A 21,319-nucleotide genomic window follows, 5' to 3' on the forward strand; every position below is an offset into this window, starting at 1 on the left:
AGGAGCTGGGGTGGGGGGAGGGGCTGACTGCAAAGGAATTTCCTGGGCTGGTGGGATCGTTCTCTACCTTGAACTGCAGTGTGGCGCACACCTCTGTCAGCAGTGAGTACTGCTGCATATAAACTGGGCTGCAGTAAACTCGGTATTAAAATAAAAAGATCACTTGGGCTGCCTGGGTGGCTCAGTGGGTTAAGCCTCTGCCTTCAGCTCAGGTCATGATCTCAGAGTCCTGGGATCGAGTCCCACATCCGGCTTTCTGCTAGGCAGGGAGCCTGCTCCTTCCTCTCTCTTTCTACTTGTGATCTCTCTCTGTCAAATAAATAAAATCTTTAAAAAAAAATAAAATAAAAAAATAAAAATAAAAAGATCACTTGAATAATCAAAAGACTAGCTTTCCGTTTGTCCATTAAAAGAGTAACCAAAACTCATGGGGAAAATACCACTCAATTTAGAAATCTGTTCTAAACCTTCCTTTAAAAAAAAAAAAAAATTATTTATTTATTTGACAGAGATCACAAGTAGGCAGAGAGGCAGGCAGAGAGGGAGAAGCAGAGGCTTAAGCCACTGAGCCACCCAGGTGCCCCTAGAAATCTCTTCTAAGTTATTTAAAACAACTACTGACCCTGCCTTCTGCCTCCAATAACAGTGTCTCCCATGCACCGTCCCCACAGCAACAGAATGGAGCATGGAGGATTCAGCAAACAATACACAGACTGGAAGAGCCAGGCAGGACCTGACCATGTGCTCTGGGACTGCACTGTGCGGCATTCCAGAAAAAATCAGATCAGTGGCTGCTAGAGATGGGGGGGGGGGCTCACTCTTTTACTGGGGCAAAAACTGCAAAGATTCGTGTTTGTCAAAACTCATCACGGTGGTGCCTGGCTCAGTGGGTTAAGCCTCCTTCACCTTCGGCTCAGGTCATGATCTCAGGGTCCTGGGATCAGCCTCTGCTCAGCAGGGAGCCTGCTCCCCCCCCCCACCGCCCGCCCCCACCTGCCTCTCTGCCTGCTTGTGATCTCTGTCAAATAAATACACAAATCTTAAAAAAAAAAACCCACACCTCACCAAATGGACATTTTAAATGGGTGTATTCATTTCACTGTATGCAAATGACACCTCAAAGTCAATTAAAAGAATGGTTAAAACTTACAAACCCCGAAAAAATATCACAACGAACACGATGAACATTCCTCTTCCCTCGGGAGGGCGCTGCCTTCAGGGCATCTCAATACATCAGGCTCGCCATTTCGAGGTGCAAGGAACTAAGAAGAGACGCAGGGCTCGCAAATGTTAACCTACAGCAGGTTTTTTGTCTACGTGGCTACTCACGGACAATTTAATTGGGAAAAGCAGAAAGAGAAGCTAATCATTTTGCCCACAGAACGTGGCTGAGGGTTGATGACTGCCCAGCTGGCACCAGCAGCACGGAAGGAAGGAGAGGCCCCAGCAAAAGCGCTCCCAGCCGCTCGGCTCCACGGCTGGTCCGTACCCTCCTGTCCCAGTGTGGGCGCACATTCACTCAGGCCCCTGGACTCAGCGCTTGAGAAGTGAGCTGAAGAACCACGAGGGCGGGGGGCCGGGACAGGGTAACGGGGTGACAGCATTAGGGAGGGCACATCGATGTGACGCGCACTGGGTGTTCCGTGAGACTGATGAATCGCCGCCCTCCACCTCGGAAACCAGTAGCACATTACACTGATGAATTGAATTTAAATTTTAAAAATGGTCACTCAAAGTCTGTTATACAAATGTTTAACTTAAATGCATGTCAGTTATCCCAGATCAAAGTACTGTTATTTCACAGAAAAAATATGCTTGGAAAAGTGCCAAGACAGATGTGCAGATGTTCCTGCAATTCAACATTTCCAGAGCAACCACACAGGAGGCCCCCAGAGGGGTGCGAGGAGGGACCTCACCCCCAGGCCTGCTCCAGGGGGATGCGAGGACTCTGTGGGGGCAGAGGGGCCAGAAGCCTTTCCCTGCGGTGGCTGGAGGTGCATCTGGGGTCTGCAAGCCCGCGGAGTAGAGAGCAGCTCAGGGCCACGGCGAGGACTCGGTGGGGCCGCCCCTCACCAGTGTGCTGGTCCGTGTTTAAGGGACGTGGAAGGCCGTAACTTGGCTGGGACAGGGATGTGCAGCACACACTTCACAAATAATAATGAACTATGATACTCTTCCTCATAAATTCCACAGCCAACTGGTTCTTACAAACTGTTCTCATCAATTGTGTGAGAAATGATTCACATACTATACAATGAGCCCCATTAAAGAATGCAGTTCAGTGTTTCTAGCATGTTCCCAGAGGGGTGCAACCACTGCCAGTCGGGAACATGTCCCCGCCCCAAGAAGGCGGCCGCCTCTCTCAGCACGGACCCCCCATTCTCCTTCCCCAGCTCTTGGCAACCAAAGCCCCACGTTGCCCCTGCATGGATCCGCCCATCGCGGACAGTTCGCGTCCCCGGACGAGTGCCGTCCGTGCTCTTGCCCGGCGTCCTTCACACCACGCGTTCTCACGGCTCACCCCTGGAGCCCGCGTCAGTACCTCCCGCCCTCTTATGCTGAGGGATACTTCATAGCACGGATGGACACATCTGTTTTATCCATTCATCAGCTGAGGCCATCTGGACTGTTTCCATCTGGGGGCTCTTTTTTTTTAAGATTTTTGTTTACTTTTGAGAGAGCGCGCGAGCGAGCGTGCACGCACCCACACACCGGCAGGAGGCGCGGAGGGAACGAGAATCCCAAGCAGGGGCCAAGCTGAGCACGGAGTCGGACAGGGGGCTCGATCCCACGACCCCGAGACCACCACCTGCACAGAAACCGAGAGTCAGACGCCCGGCGGCCTGCACCAGCCAGGCGCCCCTCGGGCCATCAGGGCCAGCGCTGCTGCGGCCGCTCAGGTGGCGCCGCACACACGGGAGCGGGCCTGCTGGGCCACACGGCGGCTGTGCTGTGCCTCGGAAGCCGCCAAACTCTCCCGGAGCGGCTGCGCCATTTTACGGTCCCTCTAGCTGTGCACAGGGTTCCCACCCCTCCGTGTCCTCTGCGTCCTTGTCAGCACTCCGCCGTACGCGCTACTGTACCTCTGTTCCCACCGTAGCTGTCCTCGGAGGTGGGAAGCGCGCTCACTGCGTTCTTTCGCTGATTTCTGCCAAAATCCAGTACTAGCCAACCCAGGCCCGCGAGTTAGTGTCAGTCAGTGTTCTGGAGACTCAGGTTACTCGGTATTAAGGACAAGAAAAGGGGCGCCTGGCTGGCTCAGTGCGTTAAGACTGCCTTCATCTCGGGTCATGATCTCAGGGTCCTGGGATCGAGCCCTGCATGGGGCTCTCTGCTAGGCCGGGAGCCTGCTTCCTCCTCTCTCTGCCTGTTGCTCTGCCTACTTGTGATCTGTCAAATAAATAAATAAAATCTTAAAAAAAAAAAAGTGAAACAAGCCCTTTTTGCCAATGACATGAGAAACCTCTTGGTTTCTGAAGGCAAGAAGACTACTTCCTCAGCTGGGGCTTGTCACAGTGTGATGCTAACAGGCAAGACACACCCGTTAACTCAAGCTCTCTTCCTAGCTTTTCCCCCTCACTTCCCTAGGTCAAGTCAATCAACCAAGTAATAAACTGAGCCCTGATTTAGCACATTTGGGGATTTCCATGGTGTAAATACCTCCACGGTGGACAGTTTCGAGCAGCCTATTATTATATGGTGTTTCTACCATGTAGATACAACAATCATAAACAACCTCACAAGCAGAGAACATTGTAAAATGTAGTAAAATAAACAAGTGATAGAGTTTAAGTACGTATTATCTTTGCTTTTAATTGAATTTATTTCAGTATATAATTATCAGTAACGGCCATTTATTAGCAAAATTCCTGAAAACGCAGCGAGTGGCTCTCTTCACAGTGGGGTGTGTCCTTGAACACGTGCCTGCACACACTCCCCATTCTGGATCCCACCACACACACACTCGCCTGGTCACCCCAGTTCCCCACTGCCTTTCTTCAGAAGGGCACATAACACACCCTGCACACCTCCTTCACCAGGTTACTCAAGGTTTATGGAAATATAGTAAAAAAGCAGTTTAAATATTTATAGTTTTGTACCGTGCAAAAGGCAGAGCCTTCCCTCCCGGACCCCCCTTGCGGTCTGCAGCTGGACCTGAGAGTTAAATTGATTCAAGACAAATCCACACAAGACACCCAAGTCTCTCGGGGGGGCTCAGCGGGTTAAAGCCTCTGCCTTCGGCTCAGGTCGTGTTCCCAAGGTCCTGGGATGGAGCCCCGCATCGGGCTCTCTGCTCAGCGGGGAGCCTGCTTCCTCCTCTCTCCCTGCCTGCCTCTCTGCCTACCTGTGATCTCTGTCTGTCACATAAATAAATAAAATCTTAAAACAAAACAAAACAAAAGACACCCAAGTCTCACATGTGCCCAGGCCCCCGGGGGAAATGAAGACCCAGACAGTGGCCTGGGCTGATACGCCAGGTTGAACAAAAAGCACCAACTGTGGAAAAGGAACTGAAATACATGGGAGTCTAGAGAACACGAGAACTGTTTTAATCAAGAAGGTTCTCTCCCTTCTGGGAGAGGGAGGGCATCTTTCACCAGGAGCTTGAGCTTGGGCCTTTTGGAAGAACAGAAGGGGTCAGACCACCCTTTCCAGCACCTACTGCTTCTCCGATACCAGACGCCAGGCGGTCTGGAGAGCGGCACGTCTCCCCACCCCCAGCCCAGCCCCGTGGAGAGCCACAGCTCAACACCGTTGCTCACATACCTAGAAAGGTTTCATCTTCCTAAATACAACTGATGAGAAAACAGAAGAAACCTAACAGAACTTCCAAAATTACCAACATAATGGCAAAGTTTGTTTTCTGTATGTCTTCTAGAAGCAAGCCAACATTAAGTGTATGTGTATTAGAAAAACAGGGGCACCTGGGGGGCTTAGTGGGTTAAGCCTCTGCCTTTGGCTCAGGTCATGGTCTCAAGGTCCTGGGATCGAGCCCCACATCGGGCTCTCTGCTCAGTGGGGAGCCTGCTTCCCCTTCTCTCTCTCTCTCTGCCTGCCTCCCTACTTGTGATGTCTGTCAAATAAATAGATAAAATCTTGAAGAAAAAAAAAAAAGAAAAAGAATAAGGAAAAACATTTTTTAAAGACACAGTTCTAAAACTCATTGTGCGGTTTCTGCCTTAAAAGATCTGCCCAGGGGCGCCTGGGTGGCTCAGTGGGTTAAAGCCTCTGCCTTCCACTCGGGTCATGATCCCAGGGCCCTGGGATCGAGCCCCACACATCAGGCTCTCTGCTCAGCAGGGAGCCTGCTTCCTCCTATCTCTGCCTGCCTCTCTGCCTACTTATAATCTGTCAAATAAATAAATAATCTTTTAAAAATTCAAAAAATTAAAAAAAAAAAAAAAAAAGATCTGCCCAACTAACCTCACTTTTTGAGCAATGCCTCTCAGCTCACTGCGTGCTCTGCGGCTTCCCCCAACACTTCTCCTGCTCTGCGGCTTCCCCCAACACTTCTCCTGTTAGCACCTCTGGGGCTCTGCAGCAGGACGCTAGGAGAGGGACAACTTTGTTTCAAGTTAGCTTACTGCAGGAGGGCGGCCAATATTTTCACTTACGTAACTGTAACTTTCTTGCAGCCACAGAGGCAAGGCCTCTGATCAAAGTTAGAAAGAGTCATGAGCTATCCTTTGAGAAGCCTTAGTGTCTAGGGCTGGAACAATAAGCTTTGCACAGTTCTGGCCTGGGTTCCGCCCCAGCCCCAGGCGATGCTGAACGGTGGCATTTCCCTCACACACACCAGGACTCAAGTATTCAAACAGCCGCACCCAGCTTCTCCTGCGAGGAGGTTTACAGGGTGTGAGCCAGCGATCACGAGCACGGAGCACGGGGTTTCTGTCCCCTAGACAGTTCTGGGATGGGCTGGTCTGAGCCGCTCCAGCTGCCTGGGGACCACACCCTCCCGTCTACGCGGGCTCCACACCCACTGAGACAGCGAAGCAATCTCTCCAAACCCCCATTAAACCATGCTCCCCCTTCCCTTAAAACCTCAGTGGTTACTCATTACCCTCGGGACAGAGTCTAACCCCTCCTGTGGCCTGGCAGTCTGGGTTTTTGCCCCCACCCATAGGACCCTCCTTCAGTGACACCCCAGCCTGCTTCAGTCCTTCCCGACCCTGTGCACATTCTCCCTGCACCCTTCCCTCCTGCTCCTGGTCACAGACCTCAGGTTCAAGGACAGGTCTCCAGGCGCTCCCGAGGCTCCCCACAGCTCTTGTTCGTTCCTGCTTCTCCCACCAGACGTGAGCCCGTGGCAGCCCAGACTGCATCTGTCTATTCTCCAGTCGGGACACACACTTGTCAGAACAATGTTCTTCCCAGTCTTAATCATTCCTGTTGACTCTCTGTTTATGCAAGAAATCCACTCCATCTTCAAAAAGCTCAGTTCAGGGGCGCCTGGGTGGCTCAGTCATTGGCATCTGCCTTCAGCTCAGGTCATGATCCCAGCATCCTGGGATCATGGCCCGCATTGGGCTCCCTGCCTGGCGGGAAGCCTGTTTCTCCCACTCCCGCTCCTCCTGCTTGTGTTCCCTCTCTCGCTGCGTCTCTCTCTGTCAAATAAACAAATAAAATCTTAAAAAAAAAAAAAAACTCAATTTATATGAACTGTTTGGTGGAAGGACAGCCAGCAAGTTAGAGATCGCAATTACTGAACCAGCAGCAATGTCCAGAAATTCTGAGGCACCAAATACCATCGCTGTCCAGTGTTCCTTACATCTTGCATTCTTTTTTTTTTTAGATTTTATTTATTTGACAGAGAGAGACAGCGAGAGAGGGAACACAAGCAGGGGGAGTGGGAGAGGGAGAAGCAGGCTTCCAGCGAGCAGAGAACCCGATGCAGGGCTTGATCCCAGGACCCCAGGATCATAACCTGAGCCAAAGGCAGACACTTAACAACTGAGCCCCCCAGGCGCCCTTATATTTGGGGTTCCTAAGGATGGTTAACTGTTAGTTCCTGGCAAGTTTCCAGACTTTCCGAACTCTGGATAGTAGAGAAGTGGAACCTTGGTGAGCATTCTGCAGTAAGATTCACACGCGCGGGCAGGGCTGGTGTAGGCAGACCGGTCAGAGCTGCAGGGAATGTGGGAGCCAGACTGACCGGCGGACTGGGGGGAGGGGGCATGATGGGAGAAGCCCAGCCACTGCCGTCACCCCTGCGTGGCCACGACTGCTGCAGGTCCCCACCGCACTGTGGACTGCTGCTCCCTAGCCGTGCCCGGTCAGACTTCATGCTGCATTCATTTCTTCCTGCGGGTTTAGACATCTCACATGCGATCATGTTTACTTCGGCCTCGTACTTCTGAAGTGCTTCCCTCATGCAGTTGGACGCCTCACAAGAGACAGAGCCAAGGTGGAAAGTTCCAGACGAAGGGCTGGCGACTCCACAGAGGTGACTGAATTCCTGCTTGCTGGGAGAGAGCAGCAGGGCCCTGCTGGCAGAAAGACACCCTGATCTGCTTCCCTAAGCCCTGAAACTTCTGCTTGTCATCGGACACGGTTCTGATACTAACCTGGCCTGACAGTCCTTCTCAGCTACAGCGAGACGGCACGCCGCCGATCTTTAACATTTCATCCACGTTCTAAGAACAATACGTGACCTCTGTGGTTTCCACGGTTTCAGAAAAAGCCTTTAAAAGAAAAACCCTCCACGACTACTTCTGGGCTTCTGCCCCAAAATCTTTAGTCTTAGAAACTAAAGGTGATTCACACAAAGGGACCGAGTGGGTGGAAACAGAGATGGCCGCCCCAGGCTCACCCCGCGGACTTCCATCCCAAGCCGGGGGTTCCTCCTCTCCCCCAAGCTGACCGAGGATACTGACGGACAGCAGCATGGGGACAGATGGACAGGCGTCACCCCAACCGTGCTTCACCCGTTCTACCACCTTCCAGACCCATACCCCAGCCTCTCCTTCTTGCAGGCTGCCTATCAGAAAGCGTCAAGGAGTCACCCCAACAATTCACGGCTTTTCCGAGCGACCCATATGGGATGAAGGCAGCTCAAAGAGGCCCCAGGAGAGCTCAGGTCCTCCTGTCTGTAGCTTCGCGGTGGCGCACGTGCTGCAGGCGAGGGGCGGGCTGTGTCTGCCGCGACGACTCCGCAATCACCCCAGCGATTCCATGTCAGCGGTGGCAGAGGCAGCTCTTCCACTCTCCCCTATAAATACATGCTCGGTCTCTGCATATCCAAGAGCTGCTATTTAAAAGGGAGGAGAAGGGGCTTGGGGGAGGAAAAAGTCCTTCTGTAAAAGGAAGAATGTCTCTGAGGTCAGAGTAATCACTGTAATTTATGGTTCTCACAGCATCGGCCTGTAAAGCTCAGTCAGCTCAAAGCGCCCGGGCCGTCTCAGCGCGGGACGGGAGGCGGCCGTGCAAGCTGGAACCGAGCAGCACAGCTGGCAAGCAGCCAGACGTCGTTCCCTCTTCACAGGGGAAGAAGCGTGCATGCACCTGCTTGTCAGACTCTCCGTCACCGTGTCTGGCGGGACACTCATCTTCGGCATTTTCGCGAGTGCAAACTGCCAGCCAGGCAGCCCTGTGCTGGGCTCTGTCCTGCTGAGTAGGCCCAGCCTCAGTCTCCATCCCTCCGGCTTACCAGCAGGCCCCCGAGCTCTCCCCACACACTCCTGCTTTGCCTGCGCACCACCCCCAAGCCCTGATGTGGGATGGAAGACTTTCCCCCACGCCCTCCTTCCCGGACGGGCCACACAGACCACAAAGCTCCTGAGTTAAAGTGTCGCACTATTGGCCACTGGGGCAACCAGCAGGCAAAGATGAAAGGAGCAAATGTTGGCGAATTTCAGTGTTCCTGCAGGTGTTTCCTGGTCTGTCATCCGGACACGTCAGAGATGGGAACTGAAAGTCTGACCTTCTGGAGGGCTGGAGCCCCCCATCTCCCATCCAGACAGAGGCCAGACAGAGGCTAGACAGATCGGCACACCACAGTCAGCAGCACATAAAAAGACCAGCACATCAGGACCAAACGCATTTATACTGGGCATGGAAACTTAACATCAGAAAATCAGTCAATCCTAAGGGAAGACGACGAACCCCAACTGAGAAGAAGTTGTCTCCAAAAAAAAAAAAGTCAAATGTGAACGTGGTCAAGGCTCTCGATGACAGCTTTCCATTTACAGAACACACACAGATGGAAGGACATAAATCAGACCAGGGGGACGCCAAGAGCAAGGTGCGGACTGAGGGGATTCCACAGGACACATCCTGCCCCTGCTCCCAAATAAACTGCTTTGAAAAACGGAAGCGGATGATTAAAACCTACAGAGTAAAAGAGAACTAAAAGAATATCAATCAACTGCAATGTGCTGACCTTGTCTGCATCCTTTGTTTTCTTTGCATCCTTAACACAATTGGAAAACCCTGAACAGTGAATATTTGCTGCAATTAAGGAATTTTAATATTTTAGTTATTACATACAGAAACAGTAACAAATGAAACATGCATTCCGGTATTTGCCACAAAATGATCTGAGAGGGGGATGGGAGGGGTAAAGATGAGATAAACGCCCTGCACCCCCCCATAGCTAACTGTACAGGGAGCAATTCTTTATATTCTTCCATTTATGCAGGGTTGTGGGGTTTTTTTTTTTAATTGTACTTATTTATTTACTTGACAGAGAGACACAGCAAGAGAGGGAACACAAGCAGGGGGAGTGGGAGAGGGAGAAGCAGGCTTCCTGCTGAGCAGGGAGCCCAACGTGGGTCTTGATCCCAGGATCCCGGGATCATGACCTGAGCCCAAGGCAGACGCTTAACGACTGAGCCACCCAAGAGGCCCATTCTGCATGTTTTAAATTTTCTATAAGTAACAAGAAAAGAAATGAGTGCAACTGTGCACATTCACAGAGTAAGGGGAAACCCTGTAATTGCTTCACTTGCTGAAAAAGCACATGGGGGACATGAAAACACCAGACCGGGAGCGAGAACGGCTCCCTTTAGCCCTGCTGGGTAACGGCGGCCAGTCACTCCACCTCTCTGAGCCCTGGGCCCTTGTCTTGAGAATAATGGAGTTTAATCACATCATTTTTTTAAAAGATTTATTTATGTATTTGAGAGAGGGGAGGGGCAAAGGGAGAGGAAGAGAGAGAATTCACGGGCAGACTACCCACTGAGCCTAGAGCCTGACAGGATGTGGGGTTCAATCCCAGGACTCTGACATCATGACCTGAACCGAAATCAAGAGTCAGAAGCTCACCTGACTGAGCCAGCCAGGGGCCCCTGACCACACGATTTTAAAGTCCTCTGCCCCAGTTTTCATTTTTTTCCCAACAAACATACTGAAAGCTTTTTAAATACTAGAAATATCCATGTTAATTTTAAAATCCTCTCACCAGTTTCTCATTTATCTGGCATTTAACTTCCTCCTTATATTCACTGGGATCTACACTTGTGTGTTGGGGGTGTGGGCTGAAGATCATTCTCTTTAATGAAAATGTAAGCAAAACGGGGGATCAGTACATCTACTGTTCATTTGTAAATATTGCCTCTCCATGCTGAGGGCGTGTTTGTTATTTTTTTTTATCCCCAATTACTAGAAGAAAAATTTTACTTCATTATCTTCCAGATACAGGAAGTATAACACAGATACTCCCTATGCGCAAGCACCTGATCCTGAGGGTATTTTTCAACGTATCCATGCTTTAAATCCTCTCGTGTAAAATGGGGATGATAAAAGCATTTCCTTCATTGACATGTGAAAATAAATCAACTAAAATATGCAAAGCTCAGGGGGCCTGAGTGGCTCAGTTGGTTAAGCCTCTGCCTTCAGCTCAGGTAAGGATCCGGGGTCCTGGGATGGAGCCCCGCATCGGGCCCACGGCTCAGCGGAGAGCCCGCTTCCCCCTCTGCCTGCTGCTCCCCCTGCTTGTGGGCATGCACGCACCCTCTCGCTCTCTCTCTAATAAATAATTAAATAAAATCTTTAAAATAAAATAAAATTTGGGACTCCTGGGTGGCGCAGGTGGTTAAGCAGCTGCCTTCGGCTCAGGTCATGATCCCAGCGTCCTGGGATCGAGTCCCACATCGGGCTCCTTGCTCGGCAGGGAGCCTGCTTCTCCCTCTGCCTCTGCCTGCCACTCTGTCTGCCTGTGCTCGCTCGCTCTCCCACTCTCTCTCACAAATAAATAAAATCTTTTTAAAAAATAAATAAATAAATAGATAGATAAATAAAATTTAAAAACTACGCAAAGCTTTCAGAGCAGGGCGTGCAAACGCTCAATAAACGTTGATTCCTACTATGTGAATGAGATTCAGGACCGCGCGCGAATATGAATGCGTATCACGTAACCAGCGGTTCTCTACCTTGTGACCCGTATTAGACGCCCCCATCAAATCCCGATATTATACTTCAGTGAACCTGGGTGGGAGAGGGGCGGGGAAACTAGCCAAACCAAGAAAATAAATAAATATCTTGAGGCCAGGGCCACATCCCAGACCAATCACATCTTTTTTAGTCTTCCAAATGTGCAAACAAGTTTAGGAGCCAAAGATGTAACCTCCATAGATAAGGAATAAAGGGGTGTGAAGTGACTAATGAACACTTATTAATTTAAGAGCTGACTTGTTTTGTAATTTATTTATTTATTCTAAAACTAGATGGGACGCCTTGGTGGCTCAGTTGGTTAAGCCACTGCCTTACGCTCAGGTCACGGTCCTGGAGTCCTGGGACGGAGTCCCACATGAGGCTTCCCCTGCTCTGCAGGGAGCCTGCCATCTCCCTCTCCCTCGGCCTCTCCCCCTGCTTGTGCTCTGTCAAATAAACACATAAAATCTTTTTTTTATTTTTTTGACAGACAGAGATCACAAGTAGGCAGAGAGGCAGGCAGAGAGAGAGGAAGGGAAGCAGGCTCCCCGCTGAGCAGAGAGCCCGGTGCGGGACTCGATCCCAGGACCCTGAGATCATGACCTGAGCAGAAGACAGAGGCCTTAACCCACTGAGCCACCCAGGCGCCCCAAATACATAAAATCTTAAAAATAAGTAAATAAATAGGGGCGCCTGGGTGGCTCAGTGGGTTAAGCTACTGCCTTCGGCTCAGGTCATGATCCCAGAGTCCTGGGATCGAGTCCCATGTCAGGCTCCCTGCTCGCCAAGGAGTCTGTTTCTCCCACTGACCTCTCTCCTCTCATACTCTCTCTCTCTCAAATAAATAAAATATTTAAAAAAAAGAAAAGAAAACAAAGTAGTGCGCAAAGGAAAGAAAAAAGAGGCAGACAAACCAAGAAACAGACTCTTAATTACAGAGAACAAATCGAAGGTTACCAGGGGAGAGGTGGGTGGAGAACGGGGCTTGAGGAGCACACCTGTGATGACTCCAGGTCACGTGTGGACGTGCTGAATCACTGGATTACGTCGTGAAGCTAATAACACGTATGGTAACTGTACTGGAATTAAATTTAAAAACTTAATTAAAAATATGCTGTGTGAACGAAATGTGCAGGATTAAAATATATCTACTTAAATAAAGAAAACAGAAGGTTTACAACATGTTACTTTTGAGAAGACCTGACATTTAAAATCAAAGTCTGAAAGACAACAATCTCTCCGCGCTGCAGGAATTTAATGATCTGGAGAACCAGCCGTGTACTCAGCAAACTCTCAAAGATAAGACGGAACACAAAGGAACACACAATGCCCTAAAGAAAGAACTGTTCCTTTAGGTTCCATACATTCATAGCATAACAGGGCACACATCCTAAAAAACAAAAAACAAAAAACACACACCACCATAGGTCACAACGCTAGAACAGGAGGAGGTCTGAGTCCTGGGCCAGCTGGTCGCCATCATCACAACCAACACCGTCACAGGGTTAGACACCAGCTCCCTAGTCACTTGGGGCTACAATGAGAAGGTCTCACCCTGAGGGTAGGACCCACGGTAAAACTTGCTTTATTTAACCAAAGGCTACCGAACAATAAAGAAAACTGTGTGTGGGTTCTACCTTCTTTTTTTTTTTTTTTTTACTTTTATTTATTTATTTGACAGACAGAGATCACAAGCAGGCAGAGACACAGGCAGAGAGGAGGATGTGGGGCTCGATCCCAGGACCCTGAGATCATGACCTGAGCCGAAGGCAGAGGATTAACCCACTGAGCCACCCAGGCGCCCCTACCTTCTTCTTTTTTTTGTTTCCTCCAAGATTTTATTTCTAAGTAATGTCTACACTCAATGTGGGGGCTCGAACTCCCAGTCCCGAGATCCAGAGTCGCATGCTCCACCGGGAGCCAGCCAGGAGCCCCTTGTGTGTTCTTTTTTCCAGCACCAGTTCACGGAGTAAGCTAAAGGAAGTCCTCACCCTCGGGACAGCTGTAGATGCGGTTTCGAACACACGTAGAATATGCTCCTGCCCAAAGACGAGGCGCTGCCGGCTTCTATGCTGCGGGAATGAAGTCACAGCTGTGGCCACTGTAACAGGACCTGAGCCGGTGACCAGTCCTCCCGCTAACTTCTTGCCGAAACTGGAAACTAGACGGAACTTCGAAGCTGGGTCTACAGAAGCGTGCTAAGAGCAACCAACTCGCGGAAATGAAAACGCACAGGCGGACGGGCTCTCTTTACCCCAGGTTCTCCCGCCTCCATCCTCAGGCTGCTGGCATACGGGGGCTTTGTCTGAACAGCTTATCTGCGGCCCATCCCGCACCTCGGGGAGCACTGTCACGGGTGGCTGGACTCAAAGCCCAGAACCCCGCAGACACAGCATCCCGCCCCAAAGACGTGCGGCTCTAAGAACTGTCCTCCTTTGTCGCTGCAGGCATGGACACGAACCTGCCATGCGCGACACGCACGTCTGCAGCTTCCGCGCAACGACAGCTATCCGCGCGGCTTCCCCACAAGCCGGGGCGAGGTGTGCCACCGCTTGCAGGGAGCCACCAGCGATCTGGAGACGTCAAAACGCAGACCAAGACGACAGAACACGCTGCGCCCATGAGGCGCTCTCCCACTCTAACAACCATCTTCGAGAAGAGAGACGGTGCGCACACACTCGCCCCCGGACTCCGCCGCAACAGCGGAAGTTCTGTCAACAGTCCCCGGGCTGGCGGCGACACCCTCGGCTCCAGACGCTCCAGACCTGGGGGCTCCGAGGCCGGGAGGTCGGGCGCCCCTCACGCGGCCGACTGCTGCCTCTCCGCGCTCCCGTCCCCCGCCCCCCGCGGGCCCTGCTCCCTGAGAGTTCGGCTGACGCCGCCGCCGGGCACAAAGGGGTGTGGGGCCCCCAGGTGTCCCTGGGTCCGTCGCCACTGGCGGTCCGCCCTCCCGGCCCGCCCTCTGCAGGACCCCAGCTTACCCGGCCGGACGCAGTATCCCTGCGCTCCGCGCCGCGCTCTGGGGCGAGCTGACAGCCGGGCCCAGCGAAGGCGCGGCAGAGCGGAGGGACAAGCACCCTTCTTGAGGGCCGCAGGGCCGCCATGGCCAGCGTCCCCCGACGGCCGCAGAGCACGGCAGAGCCGCGACGGCGCGAGGGGCTGCCTTACGGCACGGTCGCAAAGCCGGCGGGAGAAAGCGGCGCGGCCGACCGTGAGCTTTCCCCGCGTGAAACCGGCCTTGCGGGCGACGCGGCGCGGGGGCGGAAGGCCGGCGGCTGCTCTTGCCCTGCGGACCTTTCCGGGCGGCGGGGCCAAGCGGTGGTGGCGGGCTCGGCGCGGGTGCGGCGCGGCGCAGGAGGACGTTTTCCCAGGGCGAGCGCTGTTCGGCCCGGGGCGGGGCCGCGGGGCGGGCGACGGCGGGAGCCGCGGAGTCGCTGGGCGTCGGCGGCGCAGCGCGCGATGGCGCGGGCGGCACAGGTGAGTGCGGCGCGGCGGCGGGAGGGCCCGCGAGCCACCCCCGCGCCGGCGCGGCTCGCGCGCGGGCCCGACGGGGCCTCGGCCAGGCGCCGCGTCCTGCCTGCGTCCGACGCGGGCCGGCCCGCTCGCCCCCCTCTCGGGGCTTCCGCCCGCCCGGGGGGCTCGGCGCCCCGGCCGAGCGCGGCCGTCCCCTCCCCGCGCGGGCCATTGTGAGGTCAGGGCCGGCGGGCGCATCGGGGGTCCGGGCGAGACCCCCGGAGCGGCCGCTCTGGCCAGTAGCTGCCGCGCCACCGCCGGCCCCTTCACCGGCCGCCCGGTTCAGACCTAGCCGGCAGGGGTGAGAGGGATGCAGCTAGGGGCCCAGCTCCGGTGCCGCACCCCGTAAAGGGCTGACTTTCCACCTCGCCACCTCACCCACGGGAAACCAAGACCAAACCAGCTTAGACCTCTTCTGGGTAAAGTGCTGGCAGGGGAGGGCGAGAAGGGGGCAAGGAAGCCGGGCAGCCCGCCCTTTGGGAGCCTCCGGAGGCCTGTTCCTGGCCGGGACACCCACAAGGGATGGGTGTCAGCTGGTCGTCCGTCCTCCTCCGTGAGCCGGCCGGTAGAAACTCAGAGCTTGGGGGGATGCGTTGAGCCACTCCGGCCTCTCAGTGGGAGGCTAATGAACGGATTGTCGCATCTGACGGGTGGGGTGGGGGTGGGGAAGGGAGCATGGTGGGGCCTGGGGAGGTCCTAGCCCTCCAGAGGCCAAGGTGGTACTTTGAACACGGTGCCAGTCACCTTTCCTTTCCAGCGGAGGAACGATCTGTGAGCGACTCAGCGGGCGGGGAGAAACAGGGTCGCTTTGCAGAAGCATGTGAAGGGTGGGGAGGAACGTAGAAGCGGGACTTCTTGGGGGGTGACTGCTGCTAATTGTTTGACCTAGAGTTCCTTTTTCTGGAAACTAGGAATAGCTCCTGGGCCAGGGAGGTGCTGGGATGGCACGGTTAGCTTTGAAGGTGAAATGAGCTGCTGTTGTACATCGACTAAGGCGCCCAGCTCCTGCCAACAGCCAGGGCCGAGGTTAATGTTACCTGAGATTCCTGTACTGTTTCCAAGCTGGGGGTTGACCTCCTGCGCACAGACGCTCCTCTGCTCCGGCTGAGGACACAGAACATTCACAGGCTCAGAGCTCCCCCTCATTCCCCACTGCGGTATCCTATCCGCTTTTTTATTTTTTTAAGATTTTATTTATTTATTTGATAGGGACACAGCGAGAGAGGGAACACAAGCAGGGGGATGGGGGGAGGGAGAAGCAGGCTCCCACGGAGCAGGGAGCCAGATGTGGAGCTCGATGGCGGGACCCTGGGACCATGACCCGAGCCGAAGGCAAAGGCTTAATGACTGAGCCACCCAGATGCCCCTTCTGTCTGCTCTTAATCACGGCTGTGTGAAGGTGCTTTTCAGCCAAGTGGATTGGTCACTGTCTCTACTTGAATATGGCCGCTTAGATCACAGTAATGATGGGCCCTTTTTCTTGAATACATCTTTTTAAAGAGAATTTCAGAATAAATGAGTATACGGTTACCTTTCTGTAGCAATGTTGTGTAATTTGGCATTCTTGTCAATTTTTTTTTTATAGTGCTTGTAAAACCGAACACAACAAAAGTATGGATATGGGAAACCAACATCCTGCTATCAGTAGGCTTCAGGAAATCCAAAAGGAAGTAAAAAGCATAGAACAGCAAGTAATTGGCTTCAGTGGTCTATCAGATGACAAGAATTACAAGAAACTGGAGAGGTTTCTAACGAAACAACTTTTCGAAATAGATTCTGTAGATACTGAAGGAAAAGGAGATATTCAACAAGCGAGGAAGAGGGCAGCCCAAGAGACAGAGCGTCTTCTCAAGGAGCTGGAGCAGAACGCAAACCACCCCCACCGGATCGAAATAGAGAACATCTTTAAAGAAGCCCAGTCCCTGGTGAAGGAGAAGATTGTGCCCTTTTACAGTGGGGGCAACCGTGTGGCTGACGAATTTGAAGAAGGCATCCAGGATATCATCCTGAGGCTGACACACGTCAAAACCGGAGGGAAGATCTCCTTGCGGAAAGCGAGGTATCACACCTTAACCAAAATCTGCGCGGTGCAGGAGATCATCGAAGACTGCGTAAAGAAGCAGCCTTCTCTGCCGCTCTCCGAGGATGCCCATCCTTCCGTCGCCAAAATCAACTCGGTGATGTGTGAGGTGAACAAGGCCAGGGGCACCCTGATCGCGCTGCTCATGGGCGTGAACAGTAACGAGACCTGCAGGCACCTCTCCTGTGTGCTCTCGGGCCTGATCGCCGACCTGGACGCGCTGGACGTGTGCGGGCGGACGGAAATCAGGAACTACCGGCGCGAGGTGGTGGAAGATATCAACAAATTACTGAAATATTTGGATTTGGAAGAGGAAGCAGATACTACTTACGCGTTCGACCTGGGACAGAATCATTCCATTTTAAAAATAGAAAAGGTCCTCAAGAGAATGAGAGAAATAAAAAATGAACTTCTTCAAGCACAGAATCCTCCTGAGTTGTACCTGAGCTCCAAGATGGAATTGCAGGGTCTGATCGGGCAGTTGGATGAGGTCAGTCTCGAGAAAAACCCTTGCATCCGGGAGGCTCGGAGGAGGGCGGTCATTGAGGTGCAAACCCTGATAACCTACATTGACCTGAAGGAGGCCCTGGAGAAGAGGAAGACGCTGGCTTGCGAGGAGCACCCGTCCCATAAAGCGGTCTGGGACATCCTGGGCAACTTGTCCGAGATCCAGGGTGAAGTTCTCTCATTTGATGGGAACCGAACCGATAAGAACTACATCCGGCTGGAAGAGCTGCTCACGAAGCAGCTGCTGGCCCTGGACGCCGTGGACCCGCAAGGAGAAGAGAAGTGTAAGGCCGCCAGGAAGCAGGCGGTGAAGCTCGCCCAGAACATCCTCAGCTATCTGGACCTGAAGTCGGACGAGTGGGAGTACTAGACGCTGCCCGCCTCGCGGGTGGTACGTCCTGTTTGCACTTTATGTACACTTCTGCGTGTTTATGGAGAGCTGTCAGTTCGTGGAGCCTAGATTTGATTTATACATGCAGATTTCAGTCTCCGTTTTTATGATTTAAGCAAATTATATTCAGTATCTGCTGCTTTTGATGTTGCGAAACAAATGTCATTACAGCACATTAACTTTTCCATTTGGATCGTTATCCGTATGTTGTGGTGTGGTTTTTGGGGGGTTTTTAAAATCAAAGTGGAACGGGCAGCTTTTGTCATTTTTAAGGGGGCTGTGCAAGCACTGGGCTGCAGATCTTTCAGGATCTAGATACAGACATAGGCTGACAGGACACTGGAACGATTATGAGACGGGGAGGTTTTTGGTTAGAAGTAAGGTCCAAACACAAAGCAGACCATGCTATATGTCCTGTTGTGCTACCTACAGCAGAGGGCTTGGGGGCTTTTTCCTGTTTCTGAGGCCTGATTGGTTCAACCCAAGTTAATAGGGTGAGGGGTTTTTTGTTTGTTTTTGGATTTTCTGGGTTTTTTTTTTTTTTCATAAGCATTTTTTGTTTGGAAAATGGTGTCTGTATTTTCCCCCATACTCTGCGTTTAGAGGGGAGACTCTTTTATTTCCTGTGCAACATAAGAAAATTATGAAAATTAGTAGCAAAAAAAAAAACCTTTGAGACTGCCCTGAAGAAGGGATAAAACACCAAGTTATTACCTTCAAGTTTTTGTTGTAAACTCTGAATTCACAGTTTTCAATGGTCATCAGTAAGGCTGGGAACATTTAAGTGACATTAGGAGATCTTAAAAAAAGGAAACACCCATCCCTGTGGCAAGATCAGGAAAGCTGGAGATCAGCTGCCGCTGTCGGGTCGCGCTGAGCCTCCCGAAGTGCCTGAGTGTGGCGCGTCCCAGGCTGCGCGTCCCAGGCTGCTGCTGTCGGAGGCCGCGTGCGGACAGACTCCTGCGCACACCCCGTGCTGTTCCATGGCCACGGGGAGTAGCTCTGCGGGACCAGGCCTCGCCCGCTCGCCCGAGGAGGGGCGCGGCCCCGGCCTCAGCACTTCTCCCGCCCGGGCCGAGCAGCGACGGCAGCTCTGCGCACCCGCTGGGCCTCGGAGCTCCCGTCAGTGGCACGTGGCCGTGTCTCAAGGGCCAGAAAGAGCCCGTAAGGTCTGTCCGCGCGTGGTGGGTTCCCTTTCGCTAAAGGGCGTGCGGGTGTCTATACTTGCTTTCTGGGGACCCGGTTCTGTGACTGCCAGCTGATGGGAACGAGAATTTCCCAGTGTTCTCAGGCCTTGGTAACGTGTCGGTGCCCGCGTGGCGGCGAACAGACTTGCTGTTGGCGCGTCTCCCCCAGTAGCCCTACCGGAGGACGGACGGCTCTGGGCCTCGGGCAGCCTGCCATTCTCTCTCAGAGCTTCTGCTCTGGTGACTGCAGGCAGCTAAAAATAAGAGATAAGAGATAAGGCAATGGCCTGACGACCGAAAGGAGGATAAAAATGGGGCCCTCGAGATCCCGTTTTGTCCCCGCGTTGCCCGATAACTAGGAGCCCTCGACGTGGGTCTCCTGCTAGATCTGTTGCGGTGGGACTCCGCGGATCGTGGGGTCCAAGGGCACTTTTGTGTCTTTGGGCTTGGAGCCCTTCCCATGTGCCCAGACCACCCTGGTGCCGGCAGGTGCCGATGCAGACCGCTGGGAGCTCACTTTGGCCAAAGTCCTTTTCAGGGCTGCCCTTCTGTAGCCTGGCTCTCGGGAGCTCTTAGAATCTCGGAGTTTCCAAACTCAAGTGCGTGAGGCCTGTACTGCCCCAGGCTTGACTTCATGTTCAAAGTCAGATTTGAAAGTTAAGCGTTTCCTTTTCAAGTATCCATTGTTTCGTTTCAAACAAGGCGATCTCTAGCTTTTCCAGAGCCGGAGCTCTGAGCGCGCCCGTGACGGAGGGAGGTCTGGGAGCCGGTTCGCGTTCGCGCGCGTGGGTCGCGGAGATGATCGCGTGATCCCCGCGTGACTTAAGGCATGACGTCCCCTGTCCGACCTGTTCTAGTTCCTTGCACCTGATGACGCTCCCGTCCGGACGCTGGCGACACGGGACTGAGCTTTCCTTGTCCCCGGCTGGGAGCCGGCCGCGTCCTAGGGGCTGCCGCGGTAACTGGAATCGGGCCCGTAACACTGTATTGTATTCTTACGGTCGTACACGAGGAGAACCTGCAATGTTAGTAAAACCTACCCCCAAAACTGTTCGGCCTTGGGTCTGCATTAAACAGTACAATCCATGTTCACGCAAAAACTGGCTGGGAATGTTTGCTTTCTTTACCTCACGTGAGACAGCTTTGTCTCGGGTCAGTCCTGACCCCAAGTAGACTACAGTCGGTCCACCTGTAACGAAGTCGTCATGAAGACAGACGGAACGAACCCGTCTCCTGCGGGCGGTGGGTGCTTTATTTTGCTACAAGGCCTGGGTACGGTGTCTGCTGCCGGTTAGTACGTGTGTTAACCCGTGTCCTCATGTGTTTTACTTTGCCAATTTTTACCTGGTTTTTGAAGGTCTAAGCTTATCCTGTATATACAGGTTGTTTTTAAGCAAAGCTTTTCAGCTTCTAATCTGTCTAGTATTTTTCTAAGAATAATTGGAGAAATATTTGCCATTGATTTTGATGTACAATACGGATGTGCCCCCCAGCGCGCTGGTTCCTGTCCCCACTCCGTTTGTTGTATGACTATTGTAATCGTATGTCTGAAATAATTCAGTATTTTGAGATATTAGTATACCCGTAATTATTAATGCAATAAAAATCTCTTAGCTTATATTTGCAGTGGAGAAAGGATGTGAGTCTGAGGTGTGAGTTCTGTTCTGATTCACCTTCATTTGCTGTCCGGCCTGGGTGAGGAACGATGTCTTGGCAGAACGGGCCAAGCATGGGGAAGGGGCTCGCAGGTCCCGTCGGTGGCAGTGGCCTAAGGAGGTGACGGCACGGAGCACGGATCAGAGTCCTGTGGCAGAGGAAGGGGTGGCCGTTGACGTAAGCAGTCCCAGAGTGTGGGGACCAGAGAACAGCCCAGGGGAGATGTGGTCTCCCGTTCTGCCCCCGAGCCTGTGCAGGCAGGAGGTGACCTTACCTGTAGCAAAGCAGGGAAATGGGGAAGCTCCTCTCCCCGGAGAAAAGGCATGAGTTAAGGTGTGCTCTTGAAGCTCATCTTCTCGTTAGAGAGTTGGTATTCCTGACCTGGTAGTTCTAGAGCTCCTGAGCCCTCGGCACCTCCCTGCTCCGCCTCCAGCAAGGACGAGTCCCACTCACTTGGGACCGTTTCCCTGCCCGTTATCCGCCTGTTACATGAAAGTAGGACCTTGTTCTGCTTCTAGCCTCCTGCCAGCACGTTTCTGCTGCCTCCTCTCCTGCGAAGGTCTTCCAGGTGACCCACATAGAGACGGGGCAGCCTACTCAGCCATGCAAATG

At 52.8% G+C, this 21,319-nt stretch overlaps 2 protein-coding genes across 8 annotated transcripts in view; one reads left to right on the top strand and one right to left on the bottom strand.

Annotated features, from left to right (window-relative positions):
• LOC122893565 (cytochrome c oxidase assembly factor 8) overlaps positions 1–14,520 on the bottom strand; it is a 27,075-nt gene extending 12,555 nt beyond the window's left edge. Inside the window, exon 1 of one of the 2 annotated variants that reach the window (XM_044230654.1) lies at positions 14,355–14,520. In XM_044230654.1, the coding sequence (XP_044086589.1) occupies positions 14,355–14,477 (123 nt within the window). In that variant the 5' untranslated portion in view covers positions 14,478–14,520. The remainder of the gene's footprint in view (positions 1–14,354) is intronic. The other variant, XM_044230655.1, reaches the window with a different exon arrangement.
• Positions 13,968–20,689, top strand: BAG5 (BAG cochaperone 5). 6 transcript variants are annotated; one of them, XM_044230647.1, is made up of 3 exons: positions 15,077–15,305; positions 15,798–15,912; positions 16,472–20,689. In XM_044230647.1, exons 2-3 carry the CDS (start codon positions 15,854–15,856, stop codon positions 17,841–17,843), a joined length of 1,431 nt encoding a protein of 476 aa, XP_044086582.1. In that variant the 5' UTR covers positions 15,077–15,305; positions 15,798–15,853; the 3' UTR covers positions 17,844–20,689. The 6 variants fall into 6 exon arrangements, with proteins under 6 accessions (XP_044086586.1, XP_044086583.1, XP_044086582.1 ...); XM_044230651.1 differs by lacking the exons at positions 15,077–15,305; positions 15,798–15,912 and adding an exon at positions 13,968–14,039; XM_044230648.1 differs by lacking the exons at positions 15,077–15,305; positions 15,798–15,912 and adding an exon at positions 14,803–14,850.
• Positions 20,690–21,319: the final 630 nt, after the last annotated feature.

This window comes from Neovison vison, chromosome 13, assembly GCF_020171115.1.
Source record: "Neovison vison isolate M4711 chromosome 13, ASM_NN_V1, whole genome shotgun sequence".
In the NCBI taxonomy this organism is placed as follows: domain Eukaryota; kingdom Metazoa; phylum Chordata; class Mammalia; order Carnivora; family Mustelidae; genus Neogale; species Neogale vison.

What these genes read in the sequence shown, in the direction of transcription:
- BAG5 (XM_044230647.1), top strand. Translation starts at nt 15,854, where the DNA reads ATGAGCTGCTGTTGTACATCGACTAAGGCGCCCAGCTCCTGCCAACAG. An exon ending in TGCCAACAGCCAGGGCCGAG is followed by an intron (nt 15,913 to 16,471) that starts GTTAATGTTACC and finishes TTTTTTTTATAG; the next exon opens with TGCTTGTAAAACCGAACACA.